The 21,028-nt window shown below is 49.8% G+C and overlaps 1 protein-coding gene across 4 annotated transcripts in view; it reads left to right on the top strand.

Moving 5' to 3' along the window:
* Positions 1-804: 804 nt before the first annotated feature.
* Positions 805-21,028, top strand: part of GRIK1 (glutamate ionotropic receptor kainate type subunit 1) — a 118,359-nt gene continuing 98,135 nt past the window's right edge. For all 4 annotated transcript variants that reach the window (XM_088069017.1, XM_014253494.2, XM_088069018.1 and 1 more), the window contains exon 1: positions 805-953. In XM_088069017.1, the coding sequence (XP_087925143.1) occupies positions 827-953 (127 nt within the window). In that variant the 5' untranslated portion in view covers positions 805-826. The remainder of the gene's footprint in view (positions 954-21,028) is intronic.

Consider the following 21,028-nt stretch of genomic DNA (forward strand, 5'->3'; position numbering starts at 1 on the left):
GCTCCTGTAGTGCTTGGGGACAGGCAGAGGGACAGAGCCACCCTGCACAGGACACCCCTCCAAACCCTCCAAAAACCCAGGAGCTGCGGGGCTGGAGGGCACTGGGGGAAAAGCTTCTGCAGCTCCAAGGAGGGGCTGCAGGGAGAGAGCCACGGGGGCTGGAGGGACGGTGACAGGGACAGCTCTGCCACCGTCCCTGTCCCTGTCCCTGTCCCTGTCCCTGTCCCTGTCCCTGTCCCTGTCCCTGTCCCTGTCCCCATCCCAGTGACACCTTGTCCCTGTCCCTGTCCCCATCCCAGTGACACCACTGACACCTTGTCCCTGTCTCTGTCCCTGTCCGCATCCCAGTGACACCTTGTCCCTGTCCGCATCCCTGTCCCTGTCCCCATCCCAGTGACACCAGTGACACTCTGTCCCTGTCCCTGTCCCCATCCCAGTGACACCAGTGACACTCTGTCCCTGTCCCTGTCCCCATCCCAGTGACACCAGTGACACCCTGTCCCTGTCCCTGTCCCTGTCCCAGAGCCCCCGGACAGTTCCTCGCGTGTGCGCGCTCGTGTCCCCGTGTGCGCGCTCATGTCCCCGTGTGCGCGCTCATGTCCCCGTGTGCGCGCTCGTGTCCCCGTGCCCGTGGAGCCCGGAGCCGCCTGGCCCCGCCCGGGGCCGCCCCGTGGGAGGATCCTCCCGCTCCATCCCTCCCTCCGTCCCTCCGTCCCTCGGGCGCGGGGGGCGCGGGCAGCGGCGGCAGCGCGGAGCCCCCGCGCCATGGGCGGGCGCGGAGCGGCTCGGAGCCGGCCCGCCCGGGGGTAGCCGGCATGAACTGAGCATGGCGAGCGGCCTCGGCCCGAGCTGGCCCCGCCGAGCGGCCCCGGGCGGCGGCGGGGGGCTCCTGCTGCTGCTGCTCTGCGCCGCGGCGGGGCTGCCCCGGAGCGCACAGCAGGTGCTGCGGATCGGTGAGTACCGCCGGGGCGCGGCGGGGCCGGGAGGGGGCTCCGGGCATCTCCCGGGCCGCGGGGAGCTCGCAGCCGCCGCTCCCGAGCCGAGGATGCTCGGGGTTCTCGGGGATGTTCTGGGATGCTCGGGGTGCTCGGGGATGCTCAGGGTGCTCAGGGATGTTCTGGGATGCTCGGGGGTGCTCGGGGATGCTCGGGGCGCTCGGGGATGCTCAGGGATGTTCAGGATGCTCGGGATGCTCGGGGTTCTCGGGGATGTTCAGGGATGTTCTGGGATGCTCGGGGTGCTCGGGGATGCTCAGGGATGTTCAGGGGTGCTCGGGGATGCTCAGGGATGTTCAGGGGTGCTCGGGGATGCTCACGATGCTCGGGGTGCTCGGGGATGCTCAGGATGCTCGGGGATGCTCAGGATGCTCGGGGTGCTCGGGGATGCTCGAGGTGCTCGGGGATGCTCGAGGTGCTCGGGGATGCTCAGGATGCTCGGGGATGCTCAGGATGCTCGGGATGCTCAGGATGCTCGGGGATGCTCGGGGTGCTCGGGGATGCTGTGCTGCCGGGGCTCCGCGGGGTCGCTGCCCAAAGTTGACCCCGGTGAGCGGGGCCAGGGAAGTTGGGCGAGGGGAACCCGGCCGAGCATCCCCGGAACCTGAGGGGTGTCGGCTCCGGGCGCTCCGCGGGGCACGGTGCGAGGAGCCCCCAAAACCGAGCGGCCACCTCTGTCTCCACCGCAGGAAGGGTCGGGTGACCCTAAAATCTGTGCCGAGGGGTGTGGAGTGTGGCGGCTCGGAGCGCAGGGCTGTGGTTCCGGAGGGCACCTGGGGGGATGCGGGACGCGTTTGCCCCCGGGCACGGGCACGTCCGCGGGGCTGCGCGGAAAACTCCTGGAAACGGGATTTTATTTCTTATAAAGTAGAAAACTCCGCACCATGGAAACGGGGCTCGGCTCGCAGGAAGCCTCTCTTCCTACAGTGGGTTTCTTGTGTCAGTCAAGTGAGACGGTAAATGCAAAGTATCGGAAGAGTTCGGGGTTAGGAGAGACTGTGGGAAAGATGTAGGCAGAACCTGGCACGCCGCTGTTTCTGTCTATCCCTCTTTCGCTTGGCAAACACTGAGCATTGCGGGGGGAGGAAATAAACAAAATAAAAAGAAAAACAAAAATAAAACCCGCAAAGAAGCTGTTTATGGCGCTGGGGAGAGCATCCCGCAATTCCCAAAGGCGCTAAAGATCGATGCTTTTTGACCCGGCCAGCCTTAACCCCGCGGAGCTCCCCCAGAGCGGCGCTCCCTGAAACACCACGGGAAGGTTCCCGGTGCCCGGAACATTTAAAGGAAGGGAAGGATCGGCCCTTGGAGGCGCTGGGATCTTCCCTCAGCTCCCGGCTGTCCCCGTCCGGGGTGTGCTCCCCTTTCCCAGGGGGTTCAGGTGCGCCTCGCTGTTCCCTGCTCACCCCTGCCGGGGAGCCGTGCCACAAACACGGGGGAATTCAGGGAAATCTCCCCCAGCGGAACCCGGGGCAGAAAGCCGTGTCCAAATCCCTGGAGCGCAGACACCAGCGGGATGCTCTGGAAATGCACAAAAACGCCGTCACCGCCAGGACAGAAAGAGCCATAAAGCTGACAAAGCGCTCCCCTTTCAATCGCACCCGTGCAGAGGGAAATCGACGCTCCGGGTGTGTTCCGGGGCTGGCAATGCATAAAACATTGAGTGCACTCTTACTGCCGTGCTTATGCTGCCGATAAAGTAATGATGTTATAAAATATTAATCCTTCCCATCCGTTAACAGCGGCAAAGTTTCTCCGCGGAATCTGTCACTCCTGGAGGTGGCAGAGAGGAGTAATGGCAGCAGCTCCTCCAAATCTCTTTGTGATAACATCATAAAATCATCCCCAAGCCTTTCTGACAGTGAAGGAAGTGCCATCAAGCCATCAGATTGCCTTCCCCGTGTTTTAGTTAATTAAGGGAGGAAAAGCGCTGCCGTATGACGGTGAGGCACTTGGATCCATACCCCAAGAGTTTAATTGCATTTGCCACTGTCAGGGAGCTTTCAGATTTATTTCTTATTAATATTTGTTTCCTGGTTTGTAACAGAAATGAATGGGTTGTCTTGCTGGTGGTTAATTAGTTGAGAAAGGACGTGTGAGTGATATGAATTCTAGTTATTCCTCAGCATCTGACAAAGAACTCCTTTTCCAGCTCTCTAAAGGGAAAATGAGGCACGGCAATGCGACAGTAAAACTGACTCATTAGGATAAAAGTAATGGATTTTGAGATAAGATAAAGTTTTAAGTTTCAGTAATAAAATAAAATGTTGGTGTCTTACTGGGTATTTCTTCCCCACTGCTGTTCAAAAGCTTTTCCCCTGACACACGAGCTAATGGGGCTGCCCAGGAAAATATCATCTTTATCTGCACATTACCCACCAGACTGTATTATATAAAAGTGTACTTAAAGTTCACCACCCCAATATTTTTTGTTGAATTCCAAGGAACTTTCAGTTTTTACACCAAGTCCTTCTTATCTATGCTACTTGTGGCACTTGTATATAATAAATGATCTCCAAGGAAGAATAGTCATGAACTGGAGCAGATGCTCAGGTGCAGAAACAGCTTCCAAAGACATCTCAGCAGCAACAGAATAATCCATTTGTTAGTGCTGGATGCAGAGCTCTCATTCCTGGACATGCATTACAGATTCTGAATAAGTTAGAAGGGTAAAATTGAGTGATACTTTGTGAAAATTTACAAATACTCATCACCTGAGCTCCATTCTGGGTTAGAACAGCAAGTTATTAACAAAGCACTGGAGCTACCCAAAACAGAGAGGAAGTTGATTGGATGGATCTTGGAATTGTCTCTGAAATTACCAGTTCCTGGAAATGAACAAATGGGCAGGTTTCAGGGTTTGTAGGAATTGCTCAGGGTGAGGAGATAGAAACCAAAAGGGTTTTCAGTATTTTGTGTGTTTCTCTAAATGGAATATTTACGTAAGGGTTCGTCTTTTGCACTTATTTACTCCTTACTCCAGCAAAATTCCCAAATTCAGTGAATTGTGTTTTCCACAATCCAGGATTAGCCCCATAACATTTATCTTCAACTGAGAAATAGCAGATTTAAACCAAACACATGCAAGTCAACCACAAAATATCAATTTCTAATAACTTGAAATTTCTAATAACTTGAAATTTTCAATATAGATTTAAAAATCTCTGTTGGATTTCCCCAAGCAGGGCTAAAGCTGTGAGCTGTCTGAAATTGCCGTTTTCCCCTCTCAAGAATGATGAAGACAGGAACCTCATTAATTTCTCTGCAAATCTTCTACTGTTTGTGAACTCTTCTTGAGATTTTGTTTGTGAAGGGAATGATACTAACACACATCTGAGCTTCATCAGTGTGAAATGGCAAAAACCCTTCCTGGAAAGTCTCTTCTCATATTTGAACATCATGAAAAAATGTTCATTTACAGAATTTCTTACTAGACATCTACAAATTATTCTATTTTATGATATTATAGGAAGTGGAACTGCATTTTTCTCACTGGGTGATGAGACATTAAATAATTTTTTTTCACTAGACTCTGAATGCTCAGAGGTTTATCAATTCTTTGTGATACCAAAGTTTCCTTATTGTACACTTAGGGAAAACTATTTTGCTGCAAATATTTCTAAAGGATTGCTACCAAAGCATCCAAAATTTGATTTTCACGCCTCTCCCTCCTCGCTGGATTTGAGAGCACTGTACAAGTGGGAGGCAGGGCAACGTTTGCTTGGCTTCAAATGGGTAATTGAGTTAAAAATCCCTAAAAAAAAGGCTGGTGCAAGATGCTCTGCAGCCCCTCAGCGAGGGAACTGCTGCTGCCTCCCTCGGTGAGTGGCTGGGCTGGCGAGGGGGAAAGGGCTACTTGGGCTTTGGGGAAACTGCCAGGGGACTCCAAAAACCAGCAGGTTGGCCCTCCCTCATCAGAACACCTTAAATACCCTACCTCCTTGGGCAGGGGGTAGGTGAGCTGGAAAGGTGCAGGATAGCCCCAAACATGCCATGCTGCAGGTGAGTTTGCAGAGCCAGCCAGGGTTTAACAAAAAGCGAAGGGTGCGGTGTCCTGTGCCCCCTGTCCCCAAAGGGGAGGTCCCGAGGCCAGGAAAGGCAAACTGAGCCAGGCAGGCCAGCTTTGTCCAGCTTGGACCAGAGCTGGGCTGGTTTAGGCAGGGCTGAGGGAGAGAAAACCCCACAAAAACGTGTGATGAAGTCCAAGAGAAGCGTGGCAGTGCTGCATTTCCCGGGGGCTCGGCGGTGAGCGTGGCGAGTCCCCTCGCTGTCTCTGAGCAGCCACTGGACCGTGGGATGGGAACTGGTGCCTGTTCTGGGGCAGTTCCTGGCTTCCCCCTCACCCACATGGGATTTTCCCCTCCAGGAGGGACATGGGACCCCTGGGAGCCTCCCTTGTGTGGCCCCAGGAGCGGCTCCCAAGCTCCATGGAGTCCCGGCAGCGACAGGATTGCCCAAATTCCTCCCAGGGAGGAAAGTTTGGCGTCAGGTGCTTTGGGCAGGAGGAACCTTCCTTACAAACAGGATGAAAAGCGGTTCCCCAGAGCTTCTCTCTTGCCCAGCAGCCCGTGTGTGGTGTTCAGGTGTGGTGACCAGCTCTTAGTTCCCCTGGCTTCCCCACAGCACCCAACTCACGGGGCATTTCCCTCAGCAGCTCTAAGCTCCTCCATATGGCCCTGTCCTCTCTCAACATTTTCCATTTGGGCTGGAAGTACAATCCCAATGCTGTTTTTTCATTACAGTCTGTTTGTATGTCCTGGTCAGTAATAAAGCTTAAATCCTGCTCCCCCCTCAATACTTTAAACAACTGCCTCTAATCTTCTTTTCTCAGAAAGGCTTGATTTGACCAACTAAACTATAGATTGTACTGCAGCAAAAGAAACAAATCCCATCCCAGAACTGATTACTTTTACTGCACAGCTTTGGGGCTGTTAGCAGCAAGCCCAGTCTGTCCTAGTTTGGGTTGACTTTAGATTTTAGTTTGCAGTAATGAGTTTATGATCTTGGGCAAGCTTTGCAGTGAGAGGTTATTACCCTTCCCTCTCTCTCCCTGCTGAAGGTTATAGGGTATTTTCCAGGAAATGATGAGCTCTCAAACCATGAATTTGCTTTCTCAGGACAAAATCAAAATTCCAAATTAAAACAGCTTCATTATTCCACATTGGCATTGTTTTCACCTCAGCTACAGGAGCCAGTATCTGATAGGGCTGTTAAAGTAACTTCTTTTCTTTTCTTTTCTTTTCTTTCCTTTCCTTTTCTTTTTTTTTTTTTTAATTCCTCTGACAGTGCAGAAGGTTCCTTAAATAGCCTTAGAGCTTCACTAAATTAGGGTGGCACAAAATGGCACGGGAAGTGGGAATCGGTTCTGTGGCCAAAGAGGCAGAGCTGGTGTCAAAGGCTCAGTTTTGAGCTTCTTTTCTCGCTCCATCAGGCTTTTTGCAATCACACCTCCCAGTTAGGTTGTTTAGGTTGGTTTTTTTTCCTCCTTTGAGCTTTCAGACCGCACAAGTTTAAGAGAGGAGAGTTATAAATTCTTTTAGCACTGAGACTGTTCCCACGTCCTGCCCCCGGCTCTGCACACCCAAACCTGGCCTAGTTCAAGGCAAATCCAAAAAATTCTGCTTGCAGCACACAGGTTCTGCCTGGGCTCCAGGAGCAGCCCCCTCCTGGTGCCACCAGGGTCCTGGTGGAGCCTGCCTGCATGGAAGTGACACTCAGAGAGCAGAGGCACCTCCCAAAATGCAGAGTTTGGGTGAACAAACAGCACAAATCCCCAGGCTGGGGCACTGGAGACATCCCACAGCTCCTGGGCTCTGCTCTGGCTCTCGGCTGGGGCAGCACCGCTTCAGACATGGCAAAACACAGCCAGAGCCTCTCAGGGAAATAACACAGGCTGCTCAGTTCCACGTGCTCAGGGCACACCAGCAGGGACAGACATTCAGCTGTGCTCTTCATCCAAGAGTTTGGGGGCAAGAAATCTGTTTTAGAAGGATAACATCTGGCAGCTGTAAGAAAAAAACTGTTTGAAGATACCAGTTTATTGTCCCCCTCCTGTGGGGAGAGGGAAGGAGCAGAGCCCTGCCAGGTTGTTCTGGATTGGAGAAGTCAGGTTTAGTGTGGTTTGACCAGACAGTGCTGAGAAGAAAAACTTCACCTGAAATGCTTGGATGGCACAATTAGAAGGCAAATCCACGGAAATTTGGGCTTTTGGGGTCTTACAGTGCAAATCTTTTCCCCCATTTTGACATTTCCACAGACTTCTCCACTATGGCACACAGGCCCTCTGTATTTTGGACACAGCAGCAGTGTTTTGGGTTTGGAGCCCTTTCCAGAAGGGTGTTGTGCACTTTGGGAATGATAGTAGGGAAGGATTTTCCTGGCCTGTAGCTCACTGGCAAACACAGAATTGCCCTGACTTGTTCTCTTACACCGTGCCTGTTCCAGCACAGGGCTTCCCTCTTCTGCTCCAGGCAGGATCTGAGCAGAGGCTTTTGGAGCACCCACAGGGATGGGGGATGTGCCTCCAAATCCTGAAATCTCCACCAAAGCTGCACATGTGCTCGTGCACTGCTCCAGCCAGGCTGGCTGGGGTGAGCTGTGGCTTTGGGAAAGGCTCAGCCCAGCGCTCACAGACCCCGGCTTTCACCTCCTGGTGAAGATCTGGAGAACTGGAAACTGGATGCACTGACATGTAAACACCCAGAGGGAAAACAACCCCAAAAAAGCAGCTCCTGCTTCCCCAAAAGTAACCCTTTCTGCACTCACACTCAGGAGAAAATCCAATAAAAGCAAATCCATCTCAGAACTCCTTGCTGTGGCACAAGGAGCTTTCTCCTGAGCGTCCTGGGGCACAGCCATTCCCACAAAGGTTGTGGATGAGGGAGGGGGAACGGGAGGAATTTCAGGAGGAACAGTCACTTCATTTTCCAGGATCTGCCAATGAATCCCGATTTGCCTGGCACAGCCCCAGGGGATTAATGGGAGCCATGTGAGCCAGGATCAGGCAGAGCTGTGCCTATCAGCAGTCAGAGCAGACTCAGAACTCCCTTTGATCGTGCCACTGTCACACAGAGCCTGGTTGGGAGTTAGGTCGGGTTTGGAACTGTCCTACACTTTTCCAGGGACTGAAAATGCTGGGGCTGGGCACTTGAGATGCCTTGTGAATAACCTGAGCAGTGGGTCACAGCTCAGCTGGCTGCAGGAAATAACACAGCAAAAACCACCAAGAACTGTTAAGCAAACCACAAATAAGCCATATCAGAATTCCTCCCTGCAATTTGGAGAAGGAATTACAATTTCTGACCAAAATATTTTTGTTTTGCTTTGGTTTTGATTGCTTTTCTTCATCTTAGAATTCAGAAAGAGAATAGGAAATGACTTTGAAATCACAGGGATGATCCTTCCCAGCCTGTTGGAATGGGAATGAGCAAATACAGGGCACAAGAAGGACGTGGAGTCACTGCTGGGCTGTTTCCACTCAGAATTGTTCAAACGTGTTTGGTGTGATAAACTGGGTTTGTGCCAAGCAGCTCGGAACCTGTGTGAGTGCAGGGAGTGTTTGGGCTCCTGGGTGTCAGTGCAAGGGCAGCAGTCAGACTGGTTGATCCCCATGGAGCCCTTCCAGCTCAGCATGTTCTGTGATTCCCAGCAAAATGGCCTCACAGGGTGCTGAACCCCCCAGTTATTTGCCTGTACTTGCAAATATTAAATGCAAAATGCCACAGCAAAAAGCTGCAGTTAAAGGAGGCAGGAATCTGGTGGGATTGGTGCACAGCTGGGTGACAGAAGTGGGATTTTGGAGTTGCTCAGTCAACATTAGTGTGGTGTCTCCCCATCCTCTGGGCTTTCTTTTAAATCTTTTGTGTTTATAGAAAAAGTTTGAGTCCAGCTCTGTGTGGAACACAGCCAGAAATGTCCTCTGAGCTTCCCAGCCTGTCCCTGCTGCCCCTTCCCTCCTCAGCTGCCCTGTCACCTGCTCCGTGCCTGAGCTGCGCCCTGCCACCGAGGCCACTTCCAGAGTTCTGGAAAAATGATGTCTTTCTTCTCGCTATCTCTGATCCAACAACTTGTACACAAAAAGCTTTTTATTCTTCCGGCTCCACTTCCTTTCAGCTGTGCCAAACCACCCCAAAACCTTATCAGTGGGGCACTGCAGCTGCAGTTTAATGTGAGCTCCCTCTTCCCTGACTGTGACTATCTCAGAAAGTTCCAAATTGTTTACTTATCTGCCAGAAACACACACCGAGGGGAGTTCAGGCTCTGCTGCCCAAGGTGCATTTTAAATTACGGGGAGAACTGCTTCAGATATTTCACATTACATCTCCCAGCTTTATCTGCCACTGTAAATGATGAGGCTGCTCCATTGAGCTGAATGAAGATGAAATTTTTGAGCAGTGTTTTCTGAAGAATGGAGATTTTTCTCTCTGAAATGAAGAGCCTGTCAAGCCCCAGCGTGGCTGCCCAAGCCTTTCCTTCCCCATCAGGCACAGGCAGCTCCCAGGGGCTGAGCCTGTCCTGACATTAAAGGCATCTGCAGATGGAGTGAGGGTGGGATGTGCCCTGCACAGCAAGTGCTCTGGGGAGCTGCAATCCCTCTGCTGACCTGCAGACATCCCAGCTGCCGTGAGGGAGAGGTAGCTGGGGAAATGTACCCTGGGCTGTGTGCAGCCCTTCCCTTCACACACCCCAGGGACGTGGATTTTTAAATAAACCATTTTTAAATAAACCATTGCTTGCAGCAGCTCACACCCAGGCTGAATTCCTGGCTCCAGCCCTCTCCTCTGAGCTCTCCGGTATGGGGAGATCCCAGCCTGGCTTTGCTTGCTTTGTGCCCGACACACACCCCTGGGAGAGAGGTGAGTGGGTGCCTCCTTTAAAAATACACAGCATCAATGGGATCCAGTGTGGGAACAGTTTTGTTGCCTCTTTTGGAGCTGAATTTAGTGCCTGGTCTCCCATGGGTGCCCACAAAAGCCAGAGAACGCAGCAGCCCCCAGTGCTGCTGGCTGGAAACTGCAGCACAATCCTGAGCTGGGCAGGTCCTGGTGCTCAGAGGGTGGGAAGGGCTCCCCATGGCCATTTCTGGGCTCCCCATGGCCACTTCTGGGCTCCCCACTCCCACCCAGCCCAGAGCCCTCTGCGGAGCTGCCCCAGCCCCAGCCCCAGCACAGCCAAGAGGGGGCACCAGGATGGGCAGAGGGATGGAGCAGCTCTGCTGGCAGGGATGGGATTGCTCAGCCTGGACACAGGGCTTTGGGGTGACCTCACTGTGGCCTTGCAGTGCCTGAAGGGAGTCCACAGGAAAGATGGAGAGAGACTTTGGAAAAGAGCCTGGAGTGCCAGGACACAGGGAACAGCTTCCCACTGCCAGAGGGCAGGGCTAGATGGGATATTGGGAATTGTTCCCTGTGGGAGTGGTGAGACCCTGGCATGAATGGAATTTCCCCAGAAGCTGTGGCTGCCCCTGGATCCCTGGCAGGGTCCAAGGCCAGGTTGGACAGGGCTTGAAGCAGCCTGGGACAGTGAAAGTGTCCCTGCCATGGCAGGGGATGGGATAGGATGGGAATCAGGCTGCTCCACAGACAGGAGCTCACCCGGTTTTCCAGGGTGTACTGAAATACCTTGCACAGCAGAGGAAGAACAATTCTCTCCTTCCCTCCTCAGCCTTTAATTCCCCCCGCTCGGTGTGACAGCTGCTGCTTTAGGATGACTCGTGTGCTAATCGATTTCTACAGGTCCTTGAGCGAGGGTGAGGAGATCCCACCTTCCTCACTCTGCCCAGAGGGGATTTCAGGGAGCTGCTGCAGGAATCTCTGCAGGACTGAGCAGGAAGGGGTGGCAGAGAGGAGCTGCCCCCATCACCTCTGTGCTGCTCAGGCAGGGGAGGTGTGAAGCTTAGCCCAGGGAAAGGTGGTGCTTTAATTTGTTTTGTTTCTCGCTACCCAAACCTATTTCCATTGGAAAAAAATTCAATTAGTGTTGCCCCAGCTGAGCCTGCTTTGCCCATGGCAGTAGCCATTGAACCATCTCTCTGTCTTAATCCTGACCCAGCTTTTCCATCCAGGTTTTGTCCTTGTGTCCTGGCGAGGAGAGGCAGTGAAAGAGCCCTCGGGAGGCCGTCACCCCTCCACAATTAGGAACAATTGAGAGCTGTTCTTTCCCTGGCATGTTTATTGGAGTTGATGACTTTCAGCAAGTCCCTAATAAGAAGAGTGTGAAGCTTTTAGCTGGGGCTGAGCTGCTCTGTGGTACCAGAGCATCTGCACAGTGAGAACTGGGGGGTTCAAAGGATTTAAATAAGGTAATTTAGGAGATGTGGAGCAAACTTTGCTGGGGAGCTTTAATTAATGCTAAAATTCCAGACTTTTATGTCTGCACTCATCTGTTTGCAACACCAAGAGTGTATTTTATGGCAGTTCTTACAACGAGGCTCAATCCCCACTAAGGAAAGCGGTGCCAACAAGCTCATGCCTCATATTTAAAATCACTTTTTACTGTGCCAGTGCTAAAGAAAGGGGGCACAGGCTTTCAAAGAGCCGAAACTTGGTCCTTGTCCCATGGGAGTCACCTTGTTAAAAACTTCATTGGCCACAGGTAGAGCTCAATGAATTCACATCCAGCTTCTCCAGGAAACTTCAGTGATGGGAGCTTTAAATTTAGCAAATTTAACTGCAAAACTTCTTTCAAATCCAAGCCCTCGCTCTTATCTGTGAGTGCTTAGAGAAAATCTGTGAGAAAATTGGGTACAAAATCATCTCTTCTGGCTCCCTGCCCTTTGTCTTAAGTGGCAGAACACTTTTTCTCCAAAAAAAAAAAAAGAACAAATGACCCAAAGACTCCTTTAGCTCTGCCTGTGCCAGAGTCAATGGAGCTGCAGCAGTTTATAGTGATGAGGTTCTGGCAAGTGCATTATTCTGGCAGAAGAGAACAGTTGGGCAATTTACTGCAGCTCATCCAAACTGCAAATGAAGGTTCTGTATTCCCTCAGTTTGAGGAAATCAGCAGGAAAAGACCTCCTCCTATTTTTTTATCTCCAGATGCTGATTTTGCCAAGGTTTCCCACTTCTGCAAAGGTTTCCTTCTCTGTCCTGCCTTTCTCACCACAGCAGAGGCAGGGAAAGGACACCAAAATTCCCTGGCTTGTAGGAAGAACCAGTGCTGTTGGGTGTGAGCTATTCCAGCTAGGATGGAATGAAGAGGCTGGAATGTCTTTTAGCCACAGTCTTTAGAAATAACATTGTTGTTGTTGTTGTTGTTGTTGTTGTGGTTGTTGTTGTTGTTGTTGATGATGATGATGATTATTATTGTTGTTATTATTATATTGTTTATTATTATTATTATTATTATTATTATTATTATTATATCCCATGGCAGGGCAGTGAGCAGTAAAAGCACAAACCTTTCTTTAGATAGAAAAAAGGTATTATTAGGAAAGATTGTGTCCCTGCTCAGTGCAGCTCGGCACAGAGCTGCCGGTCCTGTACACAAATATATCAAACAGGGTCAAGCATGACACAGTTCTGGTGTCATGCTGAATTCATGCTGGAGCTAATATTGTTACAGCCCCGTTGTGGCTGACATAAACCTGTCACTTCTTCAGGAGGGTGATTCATGAGAGACATGGGAGAATCAATGGAGATAAAAATAGGGAATGCAGTAACAGCATCCATCTCATCACCATTTCGCTCGTATTACACTGAGTAACCTGATTAAAAGGGTCATATTTAAACATCATCTGGCACAACTGCTCAGAGAAGTGAGAGTGGGAGAGGAGGAGCCCAAAGTGGGGAGCCTGGGAGGTGGGGAATCCATCAGCCTGCACAGGGCAGCAGCAGCAGAGGAGGAAAGGGGGCAGTGGGCATCCCCCACCATTCCCAAAGCCTGGACTCAGCTGAAGAACTGCTGGCACATCCCTGCTTGGACAGAGCCAAAGTGAAACAAAAAAGGCTCAGAGAGGTGTGCTACAAAGTAGAAAATCCCCTTTGTATTCATGCCTAGTGAATATTCAAAGAAAACAAAACTCTCCAGAATCAATCTCTAAATGCGCACGGATAATTTTCCCTAGAAAATCTGTCTGCAAAAGGCACTTAAAGTGTTTGGATTAACCTTGCCCATGAATTAGCTTGTCCTAGAACAGCCAAAAGGCAGGTTTTCCCATTCTGCACTCTCTGAAGATGTAGAATCAGAACCAAAGTTGCACATGAAGCTTGTGCTTTTGCTGAAGATTAGGTGTGGGGGGATCCTCCTTCCTGCAGGGTTAAGGTGTGGGGCTTCCATCTGAGCCATGCAGAAATACAGCAAGACCCCCTTCCTTTCCTGCTGCCTGGGAAGAGCTTGGACAGCAACTCCTGGAGCATCAGGAGCTCAGCTCTCTCTTCATTAGAGGCAAACCTGTCCCAGGATCTGAGCACGGGCAGCTCAGGTGTGCGCTGGTGCTGGTTATTCCCGAAGTGGGATCTGAATCCTCCCTGGAGCTCAGTTTGCACCCATCAGTTGGGGATGATGAGCACGAAATGGAAGAGAGAATTTCCCTCTCCCCTTCTGGAGGTGCTGTTTTTTCTGGTATTCAGGATGGGAGTCCTGCAGTAGCTCTGAAATGCAGGATTGCGATCTCCTGTCATCATGGGCTCAAGCACCGGCACACAAAGGGGATAAAGAGAAGGAGATAGAAGGGAAAAAGTCTCAGATAAGAGGGAATTGGCAGGTTGATGATAATCTTAAATATGCGGGACTGTGTTTGTGCCTGGTTTCTAGTGGAACTCCAGTGCTTTCCAGCACGCAGCACAATTAACAGATTACAGGGTGTGGGATTTAGTGCCAGAACTGTCAGGAAATTCTCAAACACTCTTCTCTTATCCTGGCACATGGTGCTGTGCCCCAAACTTGAGAGAACACTGCAGTGGCAACTCATGGGGATGTGCTCTGAAAACCTCCAAGGCAGTACCAGAAACCAGGAGGATTTCTCCATTTCCCTTTCCGGGATACCTTGGAATTAAGACTCAAAGATGTTCCGCGTTTCTTGCCAGGGTGAGGAAAAGCTGTGGCCCAGCTCTGGGGAAAACAGGGAGTTTCCTGCCTTTGGAAGGGTTAGAACTGAGGTGAGTGGCAGTGCCAGGCAGGGCAGCTCCTGTCACTTACGGTCACCTTGCTGTGTGGCAGCTGGAACAGACGGCTTGCTGCAGATGACAGGATCTTTACAAGGGGCAATCGTGATGGCATCAGTGTTTATCCTCTGCAGCAGGTGGATAAATCACAGCAAATGGGCATCCCCTCTGAGCTGGAACCTGCTGGGTTATTTCTGGGTTATTTCTGCTTAGCCACAAATATTTCTCTGGCCCGTGGTGGAAGTGCCAGGCGCATCCCGTGAGATGCCAGAAGCTCCTGCCCCGAGCACACAGCTGGGACAGAGGCACTGCAGACACAGATGCTTAGTCAAAGGTGGCTTGGGCAGTTCTTGAGAGGCCTGCCACGTTCCTGGGAGCCAGAGGTGATTTGCAGGGTGTCAGGGTGAGTGAACACGGGTTTCACAGGGGCTCCTCTCTTACGAGGTCCTGGGGGAAGCTGAGGTCACACACCCTGGCCAAGGGGCTGCAAGTGGGCCCCAGGGCACGGATCACATTCACTGTTGGCTCAGAAACAGAAGGTTAATTTTACCCAGGTAAATACTGAAATGCAGTTTTACCTCCACGCTCAGGCAGTTTGTTTTCAGAGAATAGGCACTTCCCAGAAATGGTTACATAAATCAGAGGAATTACAATATGAGCATCCTCCAGAGCTTTTTCATTTCAGTTTTCAATGTCAAACAAGTGTTCAGTGTTAGAGGTTTGAAAGGATGAAATTAGAAACCCTGTAATGGAGTACTGTGGAAAGATATCCCTCAAGAAAGCTCATTCTCAGCTCCTCACCCTCTGGTGTTTCGACCATTACCAGTTCTGCATTTAATCTTATCTGATGTAATCGGAGCTATTCTCACTCTCCCCGAGTTTCCTCCTTTCCCCAATCCCCTGAACCCTCAGCTCTCAGGATCACCTTGCAGCCACACGTTCCCCGAGTTAATTATCCCTTGTATCAAACTGCATTTTCTTTTATCCCTTTCAAATTCGGTGCTTTCCCATTCCTGCGAGCATCTGCCTGTATCCACACAAATGAAAAGGATCAACTGGAGAGGATAATCTTCTGCCTGCATCCCTCTTGCTATTTTCTGTATCTGCATCCCGTTTTCTCTGCTCTGTTCCATCTGTTGGCTGCTCCATCCCCAAAGGCTGGGAGGCTCCGTTCCCCTCACTATTAATTTGGACCCCAATTTTAGTTGTGGTTAAACCTCTCTGCTGAGAGGGAAGGAAAGAACCAGCTAAGAGAACAGAGGGAGGTTGCTTTTCCTTCTGGAGTCATCCTAATGGGAATTTTTTGGTCCTGAAGGGGGATTCCAAGGTTAAACAACAGCAGCAGGAATTTCACAGCTTGGGGTGTGCATCTGTGCTTTTGGTTGTGCTCTCTCTCCTCCCTTTGCCAGAAAAGGATGTCCTGAGAGGAGCAGCATCTCCTGATCTCCCAAAAAGTCCCCCTTCCCAGAGTTTCCAGAGTGAGATGAAGTCTCTCCTTGGCTTTGTAGATTTTTGGCCACAGCCCTTGAAGGTCACCCAGCAAGGTAAAGGAAGTGCTCATTTTCCATGTGTGAATCAGGACATCAGGGACAACACCAAGCTTTGCAGCCCACACAGAATTCCTTCCCTCTTCTCCAAGTGGGCTGTCCCACCTGCCAGGCAAGGTTTCCCTCAAAAACAACCCCCTGCCTTTCATCCAGCACTCTGCTTTCTGGAGCTCTCTGCATTCTCCTGATCTGAAGGGGTTTGGTCACTCTGTGAGAAAGAAAAGTTGGACTCTGGCTCGCTGTGTTTGCCCTCAGATAATGCTGTAATGGGTATTTATGCACCTACATAAAAAAGAAACAGGGACTTTGTGGTTGTCCAGTCCTATCCAGCTATATGAATATTTACCAATGCCATTGCTTTTAATTCCCATGCAGGAATTCTGACAACTGCAGGGCTGCTGAGAATCCTTTTTTTTACATAAAAAGAAGAGCAGTTCTTTAAATCCTGAAAGCCACGTCAGGAAGCGATTCTTGGATTTGTTGTTGTGGGGTTTTTTTGGGAAGAGGGATAATAGCAGGAGGAATTTATATGGAAAGATTCCTGACAGTCGATTATGTACCTAGTCCCAAAGGATTAGGTGTTTGAAACTGCATTTTACAGCCCCAGTGAGGGGCGAGTGCTCCTTTCTTTCCTGACAAGAGAACTGGAATGGTGAATCAGGGAATGAGTGATGGGGGTTCCTTTTTCCCCTGGGTGGGAGGACTGCATAGCAAGGAGCAAATTCCCTGAGGAATGCACACACACACACACTGGGGACATCCACTGCTGTGTGCCAAAGAATCACAGAATTATTCAGTCTGGGAAAGGTCTCTGAAAGAATCAAGTTCAACCCCTAACCCAGAACTGCCCAGCCCACCACTAATCCATGGGTGGTAAAATCACCTTTACTTCCTTTGCCTTTCACTTCCCTGAAAAACCTGGCTTTTCTGCCCTCTGAGAAGCAGGAAATATTCCAGGTTTCCCTGTGCCTGTTCCCAGAGGGCTATAAGGACGCACTTGCTCGGATGAGCACACTCAGACCAAAGGAGGTGTCGGTAAATCACTGCAGGACAGCCCAGGCTGAGAAGGGAGCGCTTCCCTGGCTCCACTCCAATCCCTGCTTTTATTCCCCCACTTGGGACACTGATAAAGATGTTTAATATCTGTTGGAGAAGCCCTAACAGGATGTCTGCTGAGCAAGGGGCTGGCCAGGCACACACTCCTCAAAGAAGCAAATGTGAAATGCAATTCAAACCTGCAGTGAAATCCAACAGTGTTGAGTTTCTATCCCTTCATGGTGTAAAGATTGCAAATCAATGGAAATGGAGATTCCTGTGTCACTGGGTGGCCTTGACCCACGTCAGCACAGGGTAGTTAGAGACAGAACACTGGGGAGTTGCTTCATTTCTACCTATTGGAAACAGAAATAACCCTGTGCTGGAAATAGAAACAACCCTGTACTGTTTCTTTACTGGAAACAGAAATAACCCTTCACTGCCCAGACCCATTTATCCAATAGCTCGTTCTGATTTCTCAGAAGTTTCTGTCTCCCTTAGGAGGAGGTACATGAGGGCTGAAAGAGACAGAAGCCTCTGTGTATTTTCATTTTTGATTCCCAGGCTCAAGGACAGTGAGCCAGGGAGCAAGTTCCTCACCCAATCCAGCTTTCCTTCCCTTAGGGTAAATTTAGGAGATTTCTGGTGCCCTGTTTGGGATTTAGCCCCACGTCAGGGCAGTTGCAGTGGGGTGGATTCTTGAGCTTCCCAACAATTTCTCCTGCAGGCTGTTCCTACAGGGAGCACTTGGAGAAAGGAGAACACAAACCAGGCTGTTTGCCTTCATTCGTGTCCCTGGCTCATGGGGCTTTCAGAGGTGTTCAGGTTCAGGGCATCCTAAAAAAATCCTCCCTTGCCCTTTAATTTTTTCCCTTGTCACAGTATAAGATGCTAGTTGGGACACTTTCTTCTTCTTTGCTTTATGTATTTCCTAAAATAAGCTCAGCAAGGAGCTGGGAACTTTCCCCTGTTGAAAATCCAGCACAATGTGAATGCAGGGGTGTTTTTTCCCTAGGAAGCTGACCCAGGAAGCCGCTTGCTGCTCCCTGTGCTTCAGCCACACAGAAACTGAAAAAATGGAAGTTTTATTCATGCCTAGAAGATTAAACCCCTATTTATATATCTCAATCCTATGAGCTATGAAGATCTCTTTTTTTTTTTTTTTTTTTTCCCTTCCTCTAAGCTTTGTTTTTACTGTTTTGTGGGTTTTCTTGAGGTGTCAGTCACTCAGGTTTGGGAAATGTGCTGGAGTTTTTTGTTGTACAAAGGAGAGCATTGTGGGGAAACTCTGAGAGGAGAAGCTTCAGACAGAAGCTGGCCACAAGTGCCTTTGCAATGTGCAGACGCATTATCCCCCCTCCCCCAAGCCTGTCTACATAGAGAGGGAAAAATAATGGTTAAATAAACAAATAAAAATCCAAGCAGGCAAATAAAACATTTAATGAGCCTCTAGAGAATATCCATCCTTCTCCTGAACCCTGCACTGGGTGGCTCAGCACTGTCTGGCCTGATGTAGTTTTAAGCACTGAAATGTCACTTTTTAAATTTAAATTTTAGTGGATTTTCAAAAATAAATGATTGTGGAGCAGGTCACTTGGTGACTGCGCTCCCTGCCCATGGGACTGGAGTGAGGAGGGAGGGAATCCCAACCCAAGGCCTGACCATGTCCCACTTTCAGCTCTCTGTTTTTGAGAAGTTCCTTCAGGAGCCACAAATTTGTGCCAGGATTATGAGAACAGTGGGACACGGTGCTTTTCCTGAAAAATGGCACCTGTCAGCATCCATCAATAATCTGGGATTCTCCCAGCTGCCTCCAGCCTAAATGTGGTTCCAGTTCCCCCTCCTGGCTTATTCCTTCTTGTGTGTATGCTTAGAGATGAACATAAGCCTGCTGTCCTCACATTTAAACACTTATTTTGTTATAAATAAGTATATTCTGCTGTGGGGGTGTTCATCTGCTAAAAGCCCAGTTTGTTATGTTTGATTCATGCCTGAATAAATCATCAATTTGATGGTTTGTTTTCCATTTAAATCGATGCCTCCTATTTTCTGATTCCTTAGTCCAAGAGAATCGAAGGATAAATTGCAGATTGATCTGATGGGGATAGCTTTGATCCGATGAGGCATTTCCTAGAGGCTGGATCAGCACAAAGGAAGTCTGGGGAGGGAAAAAAGAAGCCACTTTGACAGGACACATTTGTCAAGATCAATGGTGTGCAGCCCTGGTGGAAAACTGGTAGCTGCAGGTTGTCTGGGTGGAATTGTAGTGATTTTTCCTGCTGCTCTCCTAAGAAATATGAACAGTGCCACCAGTACCTGTCCAAGCTGAGAGCTGCTTTAAGTGGTAAATAAAACTTAATTCTCTGAAGAGGTTTTTGTTGTAAGCATGGATTTCACTCAATAGCTTGAACACTGAAAAATTGCTTCAAATTGCATTTTGTGCTGTGATTCCGGTCCAGATATTTCTAAGCAGATGTGGTGCTCAAGCAAAAATTAAGTTGTTTGCTCTTTCCTGTGTTTGTTTAGTTTTCCTTGTTGCCTTGTGGATACACACAGTGGCATTTTCAGAAGGGATGCAGCTTCTTTTCAGACATGCAGCAAATTGGGCAGTTCTCTCCAAGCAAACCCCAGGGTGGACTCAGCAGGGGGAAGAAAAATCAGCCTCTGGCACAAGAATGTGTTTTTTTCTCTTTTTGGGTGTGCTGAATGCCAGAGGAGAGGGAGCCTGCTCACACAGTGGCTTTGCAGAGCTGTTCACATTTGGAAGAGATAAATTGTGTGCTCACAGATATCCTGGATCCTGCAGGGATCCAAGCTGCTCCTGAGGTTCCTCTGCCACTCCTTGGAGAGGTGGGAAGAGTGAGTCCCTTGGAAGTGTTGTCTAAGCAAAGCAATGGGGCAATCTGCTGGAATATTTTCAATTTTAATCACTTTGAGGAAGAATTTTTTCAAGGAAAGGCTGCCCAGGGAGGTTTGGAGGTGTCCAAGGCAGGCCTGGAGGTGACACTCAGTGCTCTGGGCTGGGGACAAGGTGGGCATCGGGCACAGCTGGGACTTTATCCTGGAGACCCATAGAATAACTTCGGCCACATCTTCCTGGTGTTTCCTTTTCCTCAGGCACAAATTGTTGTAAAACTGGCAGCTTTCTTACCCAGGCACAGGGTAATGGCATCATTGACATAGCCTAGGATGTGTCTCTTTCCAAAGGGGCCATCTGTTTTAAGGGATTAATTTTCATTTGGGATAGTCAGTATCATTTGAGTGTTATTTCATGGCACCCACTTGCCTTTCAGACCTTTGTAGACCTTTTCTGACCTCTGTAGCACTGTCCTCTGTGTGAGAATTCCATGTGCTGCTTAGAGCACCAATTATTATCTCTTCCCAGCTTCTCTTGTTTGCCCCTTCCTGGCTTTTGTTCCCCCACCTTGCCCATCATGGCACTCACTACACTGGCTCTGCTTTGCTGTTGGATCCATGGTTTTGGGATGGTTTTCCAGCTTTGGGTGGATTTCACCTCCTCTCATATAACCCCTGGCACGCATCCGCTCTGCCCTGCTCATCTTGCTGCCTCCCAAGGGCTACTGAGCAAAGCCCTGAGCACTGCCCTGAGTGCTCGAGGTGACAAATGTCCTTTCCCTGCCAGAGAGGCCTCCTGCCACAGTTGTAAAAGAAACTTTTACAGAAACTTTTAAAAGAAACTTTGCCCAGAAATATAAAACCCAGTTGTGCCTGCCCCCTGTGCCAGGGCCCCACAGAGGAACAGAGCTGGGGCACAAGCACAAGGCTCACCAGGCTCTTGCCCCTCTGACGGTGGAGCTAAACATTTCTCCAAGGAGATATCCTATCGTGCAGCAGAAAACATCTTTTAGTAGGAAATACCTTTCATTTTGTAGTCATCAGTTTGGAGCTGGTGAACAGCTGGGAAGAAAACCTGAATCCAGAAAATAATTATATGGATGAATATCTAACATGAGAAAGATCCCTTCTGAGAAATCAGGCTTTTCGTCAGTACTGCTGTGCATGCTTGCAAAGACACGAAAATCAGTGTGTTAATGTGCCTGAAGACACATAAAGCATCTCTTTGTTTTCTTCCCAGAGGTGTAACATCATGAATTCAGGGGAAATTTGTGCGGACAGCGCTGCCAGGGATGCCCAGGGTGGGATTGCTGCGGTGTCTGAGCAGGGCCAGGGTTGGACTGGGTGATCCTTGTGGGTGCTCAGGAGATTCTGTGATTTTATGGTCATCCAGAGCCAGGCTGGGACCTGAGGACAGTGCTGCACCTCATTGGAAAAACCCAGCATGGAACAGCTGTGAGCAGCTCGACCTGAAGTGCAAATGTGATCCTTT

This window comes from Pseudopodoces humilis, chromosome 2 (genome assembly GCF_049639895.1).
Source record: "Pseudopodoces humilis isolate 2021_Gansu_Grassland_sample_001 chromosome 2, ASM4963989v1, whole genome shotgun sequence".
Lineage (NCBI taxonomy): Eukaryota > Metazoa > Chordata > Aves > Passeriformes > Paridae > Pseudopodoces > Pseudopodoces humilis.